Source organism: Branchiostoma floridae, chromosome 2, assembly GCF_000003815.2.
Source record: "Branchiostoma floridae strain S238N-H82 chromosome 2, Bfl_VNyyK, whole genome shotgun sequence".
Taxonomy (NCBI): Eukaryota; Metazoa; Chordata; class Leptocardii; order Amphioxiformes; family Branchiostomatidae; genus Branchiostoma; species Branchiostoma floridae.
In genome coordinates this window covers 20904445-20916812 of record NC_049980.1, presented here as the reverse complement: position 1 = coordinate 20916812, position 12368 = coordinate 20904445, and the positions used below count along the sequence as shown (strand labels likewise).

Genomic DNA, 12368 nt, shown 5'->3' with positions numbered 1-12368 from the left:
AATTTAGACTTTCCCCCACAGAACAAAACCATTCACTTTTAGCAGTGTGCTTTAAACCTTATCATAAGTAGTACTATTTGAAAGTGCATTTTGTATAAAGAACATGGCAACAAAATACCACAAGTACAGCCTGTACATACCAGGATACAAACCAGGATATCATACAACTATGACTACACACAAAATTCATGTTGGACCAAATCATAATGCACCTGCATGATGGCAGTGATATACAAATGGTTTCAATTTCTTATAATCATTGTGAGAAAAATCTGATTATAATACATGAAGATAACTTCTTAATCATGACTGTTGTTTTTTATGCAACCTAGAATATAATCTAATAAGAGGATAAATTATGAATGAATGTTGAAACATTTCATCCTAAAACTGGGTATCATCATGAATACTTCATTGTATTTATTTAGGTAGTTAAGATCACTGTGATGGGGTATTCCAAATTACCAGTGGTAAAAAACATTAGGCCAGAGAATGTAGACTTTACTTTTGGGGCATATAAAGCTTGGATATTTTGTAATATGTGTGTACTATGTAATTGTTTTTCTTGTTCTGTTATGTAGCTGTAATGTAGGTATACTGAATTCCTTTCTGTAATAAAAATAAATCAGTGATGGTTTTGGGAGCTTTCCAAGCAAGCTCAGCAGAAAAGCATTAAACAAGCCCTGTCAATACATCACAACAACTATTACTTACACTTTTACAGGGATCATGATTGCAACGGGAACCAATGATTAGCCTCTTGCACTCTACCATGATGGTACTGAATATAATAATAATACACATAATGTATTTGCAGGGTCTGGACCAAATATCTTACACTACTAACAAATAACTGCCAACCCTACTTTTCACACAATGCTATCCTGTATATTCATGACTCTGATTTGTCTTGCGGCTGAGTGGTTCAGTGACTGGCTGTTTATTTTGTATATCACGACCTGAAAAAAACATTGTCACGATTCAGGATTCCCCAAACCCATACTGGCAGTTGTTATTTCAGCAAATGGTGGACAATTCTGTTCGAACCATTGTTTTGGTTGGTGAGCACACAACATGGTTCCTTTCACAGGGTACACATTTGAGGTCAGGGGTCAGACATCCACCAGGGGAACCAGTTTACAGCTGTAGTATATTGAAAAGGCCAGCAGAACACAACAGCAAGAATTTGATGAAGACAATGTTGTTGTTTGTTTTTTTAAAGATTGGTCTGTGTTACATTTACTCTGTCTGAAGAACAACCAGTTTCAACTAGATTTGACCAAGGAGGTTGATTTGATAAAGCAAGGAGGTTCTTTTTTAACCTCCTTGGATAAAGCAAGGACGTTGAAGTCCTTAGATAGATCTACATGAAAAATGACAATTCAAATTTCAATATAAATAGATCGGGGAGGGGACAGAGGCGACTAGTGGGAGACTAGAAACACTATCATGGATTCATGATTATTGATACTAGTGGTTTGTGCAATATATCAACATACTAGTAACATGATGCAAATGGCTACTGCTACTTCTGTATGGGTAGGTCGGTTACAAACGACATTCTCCTTGTACCTACCAACAAAGGTGTGCTTCGCATTGTTTCTGAGTTACCAGACTCAAACCAAACAATAGCGGCATGTGAATGACCCTTTCACACCTTTCCTTATCTACAAAATGGGCTCATATATTTCAGGACACTGTTCCTTATCTTTCATTGATTGACAACAGTTCCTGTGGGGTGAAGCGAAAAATACCACTGATGACATACCAGAACTTTCTATCCATATCCTATATCTGCACAGAAAAAACAAAGCCTACATCCTGTGATAGCTGCGGCCTCTGCCCAGCTGTTACAGGTTTCAAACACAGCTATTTGCACCCAGAATGGCAGCCAAGGTTTTTTCTCTTATACAAGGTCAGAGCAGATGTATCTTTTCAGAGTGCTGGATAACAACTGTTGAAATATTGAGTTACTGTGAGTAAGGTAGGGTTTGTTGTTAAGGTAGGGAAATGAAATGGACTAGGGCACTTTTGGGGGGAGGAGACAGAAGAATCCAGTTTTTGCTCGCCTGCCATTGTTTATCAGCAGCCCAGTAGTAATGACTAATGTGTTTGTACTCCAAGGTTTGCATAACAAGGGAGGTGTAGAAGGTCAGCTGTCACAGGGCTGGAGTTTTCAGAGCATGCTATAGCTACATAATACTGGCTGCATACTTTATTATATCCAGCTGTGGTGTACTGCTAGACTCTTGGGCTGCAACACCCCCAAAGAATCGGGGTAAAGGATATTTCTGTATGAAACACTCAAACAGATAACAATCCAGAATATCTTTATCCAATCCAAACAATATCCTGTTTTTCTGCGATACCTATGATTTGAAGCATTAATCCAGGGACTTAAAAAACAAAACCTATTCTATCTAATCTGAGCAAATGAAATGCTAGCCCCCCTCAAAATACATGTGTAATGTTACAAAATACAATGTCCCTTCCTGTGGAGTGAAGAATTATTTCAGCCAAACACTGACCAGATGGAAATTTTGAGTACACAGAGTACTCCTACATGTGTAGCCAAGGCCTGATCTATTTACTGTTGGGCTTCACAGTCACTTCACAAGGCACATTTCAGGTGTCCACAAAGTGTTGGGTGACAAAAGCCAACACTGTTTCTTTTTTTGTCATAAATGTGACTGTAGTTAAGCAGCAGACTTGATTTCAACACATAAGCTTTAAGTTTAAGTTGCCATGTTAGAGAAATTTAAACATAAAACAGAAACATTTACCTTTTCAGCTTTGTCTGCCTTGCTCTTCTTGCCCTTTGTCTTGGCACTAGATCCTGATTCACCCGACTTGTCAGTATCCTTTTTCTTCTCACTTTTCTCAGATGCAGAACCTTTTCCCTTGGAAGACGAGGGCCTGTCGTCCTTTTTCCTGTTCTTATCATTACCGTCCTGGCCATCGTTTCCACTGTTGCCGCTGCCACAACCTGAACCTCCACCAACATCCGAACTCCCCTGGTGTGAATTGGATCCTCCACTTGAAGATGATCCTTTCCCACTCCCACTACTACTGCTGCTTTTGTCTGAGGTTTTACTTTTGTGATGACTCCCCCCTTTGTTCGATTTTCCTGATTTCTCCTCCCCCAAGGAACCCTTTCCAGTTTTACTGGAAGGTGTGAAATAATTTGAACCGGCCCCATCAAAATCGTACTGAGCATCTCCATCTTTCTTCCCTATATTTAGATCACTTATACTGTATGTTTTTGCCCCGTTGACTCCCTTGCTGCGTTTCACCTTCATTTTGATGTCCTTTCCTGCAGCTGGACTTTTGTTGTTGGCCACCTTTTGAGGAGAAGGTGGGACCATAATTTTCTCCTCCTCGGCTCGCTGGCGATCTTTTTCCAAATCTGCGTCCAAATCGATGATGAGGTCGCCGACCCCGACTTCCCACTCGTCTCCGCTATCGTACAAGCCGTGTTCCTGGGTCCCGAGTACTGCTGCCATCTTCCCTCAGGAACTCCCGAGCTTCCCCGGCCCCCACATCGAGCTCAGCAGGAGGAGCCTGCACCCTCTCGCCCGGCTTCTCACCCCTGGACGGGAGCAAACACAAACAAAGACATGCCATTTCAGACGTTAAGATTTTCTCCACATGACGTCCATGATGCGAGACATAATAACACAAACTAGAGAAACGTGTGTTGGCGTGGTGTCAGCGAGCCTGATATTCTGTATTCAGCCCAGAAGCTCCCCCATGACAGGGAAAAGTCTGGACATGAATGCTAAGCCTGCCAGGAGTTACCATGTGGCGGGAATTAGTCAAACACCACATGACAACACCGATCAATCAACCACTTTGCCTGGTCGCCCATTTGAGCACGAAGGACAATATAAATGGAGACACAGACAAGTGGTATGCTACTGCGGCTACAATTTCATCACATAACTGTTCCATCCTGCTAAAGGTTAACAAACGACACGTTAATATAACTGCCACCGAATATAGCCCTTCTAAACCTAGCAGCCTTTGTAACACATGATCCTACCAAGAATATGTCATAATCCTACGTGACCTGATTTCTAATACCCCCCCCCCCATTCCGTCCGGGTTACTGATTAAAAATGGTGAACATATCAAGCATACCCAAAATTCACGCAACCCACACGCAAATGTCGCACAGTTTAGACATCCACCGTGTTCCAGTGATCCCAACTCCGCCGTATGCCTCGCGCTACCAGTCTAATTTCTCGGCAAAACCGGGAAATCTTGCCGTCCGATAACAGAGAGTGCCCGTGGTTCTTTGTTTCCACCAGGCTGGCTTGTTCCCCCCTGCTGTCACCTCAAATGTCCAGCCAACCCGCGAACACTTCCGCTGGTGCGTGACACACTGATCACTCGGTCGTGCCGGTCCTCTCAGCTTTCTAAAGCCCTACTCAATTGGCTGCCAATTATCACCACCCTATTTACGTAAAGCAGGCTGTCTGCTAGATTAGGCCATGCCAAATCATTTCTGTGTTTTACAACTAAATGAATTTTACATCCATCGTTCAATGTGTCGCTGCTACAAAAATAAACTTCACGATGTCAATAAACACAGAACAACTTCTAATGAACATTACTTGACTTAATGTGGGATTAATCTCTTTGTTCTTGCTACTCTTGTTCTTGGAATCAATTATTAAAATCAAATCAATATCGATATGGGAAATATGGCCTCGTACTGAGCAATCAATTAAATTATCCGTTTCAATGAATAAAACGGTTTCATCTAAAAAATGTTAGATCTAGGTGATGAACAAAATGAACTACATTAGCTGTTCATTTTTAGGACCACATGAATAGCTAACGGTAACAACATTGTGGACCCAAATAAAGTCACATAATTATCATTTTTTATGATTAACATTTGATGTAATTATTACAATGTCCCACGGTGATTACTGTATAATCGGCACTACAATCCAGTCTACCTTGTAAAAGGAAAAAAAAAATCCCGTTTAAATTTCTTTCCAATTTAAATGCATTTGCTATGGTGAACTTTTTGTTTTTCTTAAATAAAAATGTATATTTGGGGCAAATTGACAGCAGCGTTTTCATTTAAAATTCACAAAGATGGATTGTAGATCTGCGTACACCCTGCGTACGTTTGTAACAAATGTTGATAATGATATCAATCTCAATGCCTTTACTTTAGTTTAGATTATTAATAGATTATTAGATAGCATCTTTAGAAGACACCAGCTGCCCCGTGTTTGGTATTCTTCCGTTCTCCTGGTAGTGAATTTTTGTTTGAGCTATAAAAACTTCTTTGGTTTAAGTGATAACGTGGAGCGGTAAAATATGGTCTCGGTAGTTAGAGTTAACGTTACAATGAGTAGTTCTGAGAATCAGACTGTAACCTGCACTCCGAACAGTTGAATCCATTTCATATTCGCTTTGACCCTCCTGCTAATCCAGATCTTGAAAATGTAAACATGCGACATTTTTCTCAGACCTGTTCTCCTACCGGACTGGTTTGAACTGTACTGATCATATACATCATAACGTTATGCCTGTAACATTACAGGAAAATTGAATTACTTGTTCTAACCGTCGACGGTCGACCTCCCACTGGGCAAGTACAGTGGAGAGCCAAGGGAATCTGTCCGCCATCTATCCACGTCATCCACATGGAAATCATTCTACTCGGATTACAACATCGTCTGAAAATATTCTTTTCACCACAATAGTCGTACAAAACAGAACTGCCGTGGGGGTAATAAACGCATTTAGTAACATCGAGGGGAGGGGGGCGGTATTCACCAACCAGACCTTTTCTTTTTACACATTTTACTGTGAAACGACAACAGTGACGTCACCCCTGTTGACTCGGATCGATTAACGACGTTGGAGAGATAAGCCCTCCCTATTTCGCGGGCAAATTACTGAGTCATTCACCCCGGAGCGAGAGGCATTGTTCTCTCCGATACCCAGCGGCTCAAGGTTTTACACGTAGTTGGCACGAAACGGGTGTGAGTAAAATAGTCCACATTCTTGCCCTCATAGAAATCTGATAATCCATAAAAACAAGGAGGTTAACACACTGCACTTTGTACGTTTCTAATCGAGTTTTGATTTTGATTGGTGTGAAAAATAATCGAGTCCCACTGACTTCTTTATGGCCATGTCAAAAGACCTGTATAAAAGCGTTTACATGCATTGTTTTCCTCTCAACCGATCGTGATAATAGACCAAGGACCTTGAAAAACATGGCAGGAGCCCTACATAAAACGTCGTGTGGTTGTTTGGACCAACATCACATATCTAAACACAGACATTCCGTTTGTCTGCTTTTATTTTCTGCTTCTCTTTTCTATCGCTATGAATGTGTGTTAATTAGGTAACGTTATAATTTTAATGAAATTTACATTTGTTAAAAACAAATGAGAAAAAACAGTGCTCCTCCCCTGCTAATGATGAACGTGCAAGTGAGAGACAAGTAACTAACCGTTACTTCTTTGCTAGAACCTTGGCTTCTTTTGCCCAGCTTTTGACACGTCTGAATTTAGAATAGGACTGACGAGTGCTGGTTGCCTTGTGAGGAAACTGAATAGCCAGTCTTGACACGCTCGAGTTGAGCTGAGACCAACCAAAATTCCGCCAGCTGGCTGCTTGCATGACCCTGCACTGTGCTGTGCTATCACGATTTTGGAAAAAGACACGCAGATGTACTAAAGAATCCACTATGGAAACAAGGGACTTGCCTTCTTAGAATCATCTGTTTGGGGAAAAGATTGTTAAGTCGTCCCAGATAAACGTCAACAAGCGAGAAAAGAACGCCAGCAAGATGGGATTACCTGATAATGACTGTGCTTTCAGTGACACAACACGTCCGCAATTTAAAACATTCAGTGGTTTTTAAGACAAACAAAAACATTCTGTGCTACATATAACGTTATGTCGAATTGAATAAGTGTTGGCGGTCTTGCAGAAATGCCAGAGGTCCAAACGTGCCTTTCTCCTCATAAATCTAGCGGATACAATAGCCTATACACGGGCGACCATTCCAATTCCCGCTTCATGGGTCTCTCTGGATGCTTGATCATTGATGTGAACCAGTTACACTATATTTGAGAACGTTGCTGAGAGTGTCTGTGAAGTAAACCAGGCGGAAAGAAGAATTGTCAATGGTAAAAGTCAATTTTCTCTCAGAAGATGCTTTCTGTGCCAATATTTTTGTTCCTATGTTCAAATGGGGCATAACGTTACGTTTCATGGCAGCAGCCGAGTTTGGCACAGGGCAGTAGGCACAGGGGGCATAGCAGCTTTCATTTGTTGGTAGGAAACACTCGTGACGGCTTCCCTAATCGTAGGAGTTTGGGGGAAATTGAAGTGGGCCTCTCGGGGGAGAATACAACGCGCTTTATCTCCCCAGGGAGTCTGTGTACAAAGCGCGGGGGACAATTTACGTTTTGTGACTGTACTCGTGGCAGTTTGTGTGGTTCTGTTGCGAGTCTTCCCACCCCGTAAAACAAAATCTACGAATGCCACCTTGCTCCCCTAATGTGACAGGAGAAAGTAGACTTCCCCTTTCATTTGTTTACCTCTGTAGACTGTTAAACCCGATGGAGTGTGAGTTGGTCCCGATTAGACTTCCAGGTGGACGCTGTCAGACAGATATATACTGCGTCCCCTCAGACCACCTCCGTGTCAACAGTAGAGCCAGCAACTTAAACCCGCGTCCGCCCCGTGTAGCACAATGTGTATGTATACAAAAGGCGACCACACTACTCCCGACTCACACAACACTTGCGAGAACAAACACGGCTGCCAATGCAGAACACACATTCCCCCGTCTGTTACACATGGGCTCCAGAGGTCACGGTATCGGGTGACCTGCTGATCCTCTGACGGTTCTATTTGAGATGTGCTTTGTGGCGCTGGCAAGGCGAGAGATCGATAGCATTCACACACGGTCAGACGATAGAAAAGGCGAGCCAACTTCGTCATGGTACAGCGAACAAAGACAGGAAATAGCAACTGATTCGGCCGGAATAAAAAAGACTCGGGAATAATTTCTCCATGACAAACTCGTAATCAATTCCGCAGTCCCTTGAAATTTATCAGATGATGGGACGCCCCGTGGGGCTTTGTTTCGACCGTGTTAGCACGAAAATGTGTGAATGACATCAAGGGAATCTATAAACCAGTGCGTGAGGATTTTGCCCGAACAGATCCATAATCCCTGCAGCATCTTGTGCCCTGAAAACTGATACATCCACAGGAAAGACGGGGCAAGAGCAGCGTGGGGGATAAATCTGTCCTTGGGCAAACTCTTTGTAAAATCCCTGCTTTGAAAACTAACGTCTGGTTTTATCATCTCCTTGCTCTTGCTTTTATACGAACCAACGTAAATGCTGTGACGACAACCAAGGAAGTGCAGAGAATGCACAAAGGCTGGTATGTCACACAACAGCATTCCCTATCCTGTGTACACCAGGCATTTGAGCTTCCCCCCTCCAAATTTTTGGCCTCTAGGCGTTCCCCTTTTGACAGTGCCAGCCAACAGCTGTCACAGACAGCATACAGTATCAGCCCTGGGAGTGCTTGGATAGAATTTAGGATTACACTAGTTTAAGAGAAGACATACCTTGATGCAATAGATCTTGTGTGAAACGTTTTGTACGCGGTGTGGTAGTCCCAGCAGCACAGGGTTGAGTCGTGCACGATTTGTATTCCACTCACAAAGTCTCCGGTCTGCTTTTTGATCCAAATGCAAACAGACAACAACGCGGGCCTCGCCGTGAACAGGACGGCGTGGTTCTTTGTTCCAGGCGCTGCACTAAACAGACGGTAAAACCTCCGTCTCACCCACTACGCGATAAAACTACACAACAGTCAACGCTGTACTGTCTTCTTGGGTGCAGTTTTACATGAAAAGACTGGGTACAGTTTGGTTACAGTCACACAACAGTTGCGAGCCTGGAGGTAATCACGTACAGTGCCCACAGCAAGCAGTCTTCTTCAACACAGCATGCAGGCGCATAGGATGGTCCCCGTGAAAACAGGAATAGCTGCGCCCACGAAGCCACAGTGAACAACTGTCCCCACTCGTGCTCTGCTCACTGTGCAAATCGCCACTAAGTGTGCTTTCAAAGAGTCCGTTCAGCAGTGCTTTTGTTCCGATTTCCTTTCAACCCTTGGGCAAACATAAATTATGCCATTAATAAAATCATCCGGGAATGTTGACACTGCCTAAGAGCCTGCGGGGAGCTATTGACCAATCAGCGGGCTAGAAACAGGAAACTACGCGATCTGATTGGTCACTGCTCGTTTGTGGTATGCCACACACTGAGTCCACATGATAACAATGAATCATTTCCGCATGAGGTAAACTCTATCCTGGGGACCTTGTTGGAGTGTGTGCAGAAAACACGATAGCAGGGGGGAAACCAGAACTGTCTCCACGGAACGGAGAAAAAATCATGCCCTGTGCGACGAATCAGTACAGACTTACGCTTTTGGTAAACATTATACTATACTCATAGTACATAGGCATAGCACATCCTCCCTCGCTCCATGTAATCAAAGAGTTTTTTAACGTTACTGATTTAGTTTTGACGACAATGTTGCTCTGTGAGCTCCTCTATTCAGACATGGACAGAGGAGGATTACCCATTTTGCTTCTTTGTAGTCCCCCAGTCTTTGTGTAGCACGTCTTTTTACCGTGATGAAAAACAACACAGTTTCTGGCGAGACGCCTGAAATGGCTGGAGAGGACGAGAGGTGATTCGGTTGCGCCTGTCGAAATTCTCGCCTGGCCTGTCGGCCTATCAGATTACGCCCAAACATTTGACTGCATGCGGTGAGGATGTTCGCTTGTCTGCCCCTTCAAACGCATGCAATTTTCACCAAGGTGCCTAGTACAGCTTTATGCTTATATCATTGTTCCTGTTTTCCTTTTTGCCAGTTTTACGACGATATAATGGGCTAGTCCAGTACACGGGGGGTGGGGGGTGGTACGGCTCCATGGATGCTGTGTCGTATTTTATCGGTTCAGGCCTCAGCCGTAAAATAGAATGCGGGCAGAGGATGTTAGGCCGTGTATCATGTAACACCATGTCAGAGACCTGTTATTGCTTGGATCATGGACTACTGAAAACCATACAATAGCAGACCAACAAGCCCGCCGCACATTTTGTACAATTGTTCACAAACTGACAAAGGGAATCTCAGTCTAGAAGTTTATAATGGGTATTTCTGTGCCCCGATAAGACGCTCTTGTCATGAGTCTGAAAACTACACTACGTGGTTGCCTTGGGGACAAAAACTCCAGCCTTGTTTCCTGCCGGTTATTCCCGCAGAAAATGTGGTTTCACGCCACTGTATCGTGACGTAGGAGGATTGGCCAGGTGGCTCTTGTCAGGAACGGTTTCTCAGTTTAATCAAAACCACAAGGAGTTCGGCGAACAGTGACTAGAGGTTCGAGGATTTGTAGATTTGCCATGAAATGTCTGCTGAAGCATTCCCTGAGGAGCACCCATTGTGCCGACTCTCCATGGTCGAATGAAATGCTATACATGTATGGATGTGGCGGAGCCTTATCGTACAAAATAATCCCTCAGCTCTGTGACATGCATTTCTGTGACGTCAACAAGGCCAGTGAGCACTGTGTTAGAAAAAAAGGACTATGTAGTATCAAGCTCCTTGGTAGTATGTACCTCTGCCGACATGTACCAAAATCGCTGTTTGTTTCGTGTTAGACGCCGGAACGGAGCCGAACAAAGAACTGTGGTCTGATGTGGCTCTTCATTCCGAGACAAGGCTAAAGCGGATGTACTCAATCGGGGGTCATGGACAAAGTCGACAAAGCCAAGGGCCAAAGAAAAGGATGATCGCCATTTTGTTCTATCATTTAGGTTTGATTCACTATTGAATTGATAATATGTACTAAACATCAACATCAACATCGATTTCTACACACAATGTACTCGTAACGTTAGTTCAGTATCGTTTGGGAATATCCTCACGGTAGAAGGCCATAGAAATATCAGCATCAGAAGGAGTTATCCTGTATATGGTGCAATGGTTATATAAAGCAGAGGCATGAGCTCATAGAAGACGAAACGCAGCCACCCGTTTTTCACCGTGTTAATATATTCGGAATGGGAAACACTAGTAGTAGTCATGGTAGAGGGGGAGGAGCACACATCCCTCCATCCAAGGTCGTTTTATATAAAAAGGGATCATTGTTAAAGTGTTAAACGCGACAGTTCATAGAGATTCGAAAAAAAACGTTTGCTACTGTGCAATGTTGGTTTAATAGGAAGCATAGACGTCATTCCTTGAATCAACAAATTAGTCGCCCACCATGACAATGCCATCAGTACTAGTATTTTTTCTTGCACAAGGTCAGTCCCCCCCCTTTTAACCCCCTTGGTCAGTCATAACTCCAGTTTAATAAATATTAAAGCTCGTCTCCAGCGCTACTCTTGCTTGTATGCAGATGTGTGTGCCCCAGATCAATCAATCAGATTGTTACTGCCGCTGTACTCACTTTACTGTCTGGATTTCTTGGCTCTCCTCTCTTCCCTCTCCGCGTAGCATTTTCTCCAATACCCTGACATATTACGATAGTTATGCATCAATGACGTTTTTGCTGTTGAAATATCGTTTTCACACTGGTTTAAGAAATATTACCCCATCTTAGGGATTATTTTGGACCATCGGAAGGTTGAAACAGACCGCCCTGTGCACCCTACGTGACCTGCCAATACGGACTACATCATGTATTTAGATTCAATCCACTCAAGACGGCGAGAGAACAATTTTGCACATCACCGTGATCACGGTAGCCCCGTTATGTTGTACGAAATACCATATCACTGGAATAGTGCTTTCCATAAATGGAATGTCTTCCAAATTTGCAAAAATCAAATAAGGTCTCAAAACGTTATTGTGAAAAAAGATGTCACAGAGCTGATTTGAGTCAATATAACATTATCCTTCATAATAATGTACCATTTTATCACGTTATGCAGCAAAATGCATTCATCAGTCATTATTGATTTTTCCACGGTGGAAAATTTCAATGGTATATGGAGGTTATAGAGTGCGCTCTGACTATGATTGAGTGAATTAGCAATTTGTGTACAATACATCGTATGGGAAACATTTTATCATTGTTCCGCACAAACATTTTATCATTGTTCCGTACAAACAGCACGGGGGGATAGGGGAACTTGGCCATGCAAACGTTGAAAATTGAAACGGATATATTTGTACATATTACGAATCATTCATTTAACAAGGAATAAAAGGAAACATGCTGGATTAGCATTGCTTCCATCATCTGTCCGTAGTACCCGCTGGCACAGCTTTTCGCTTTCCGA

General features: G+C 42.9%; 1 protein-coding gene across 4 annotated transcripts in view; it reads right to left on the bottom strand.

The window, feature by feature from the left end:
• LOC118409666 (zinc finger protein 608-like) overlaps positions 1–9601 on the bottom strand; it is a 38451-nt gene extending 28850 nt beyond the window's left edge. Inside the window, exons 1-2 of one of the 4 annotated variants that reach the window (XM_035810847.1) lie at positions 8627–9601; positions 2784–3589 (exon numbers count right to left, since the gene is read on the bottom strand). In XM_035810847.1, coding sequence (XP_035666740.1) covers positions 2784–3503 — 720 coding nt within the window. In that variant the 5' untranslated portion in view covers positions 3504–3589; positions 8627–9601. Of the gene's footprint in view, positions 1–2783; positions 3590–4140; positions 4445–8626 lie in introns of those variants that run through there. The other 3 variants (XM_035810846.1, XM_035810848.1, XM_035810849.1) reach the window with 3 other exon arrangements.
• Between the last annotated feature and the right edge of the window lie 2767 nt (positions 9602–12368).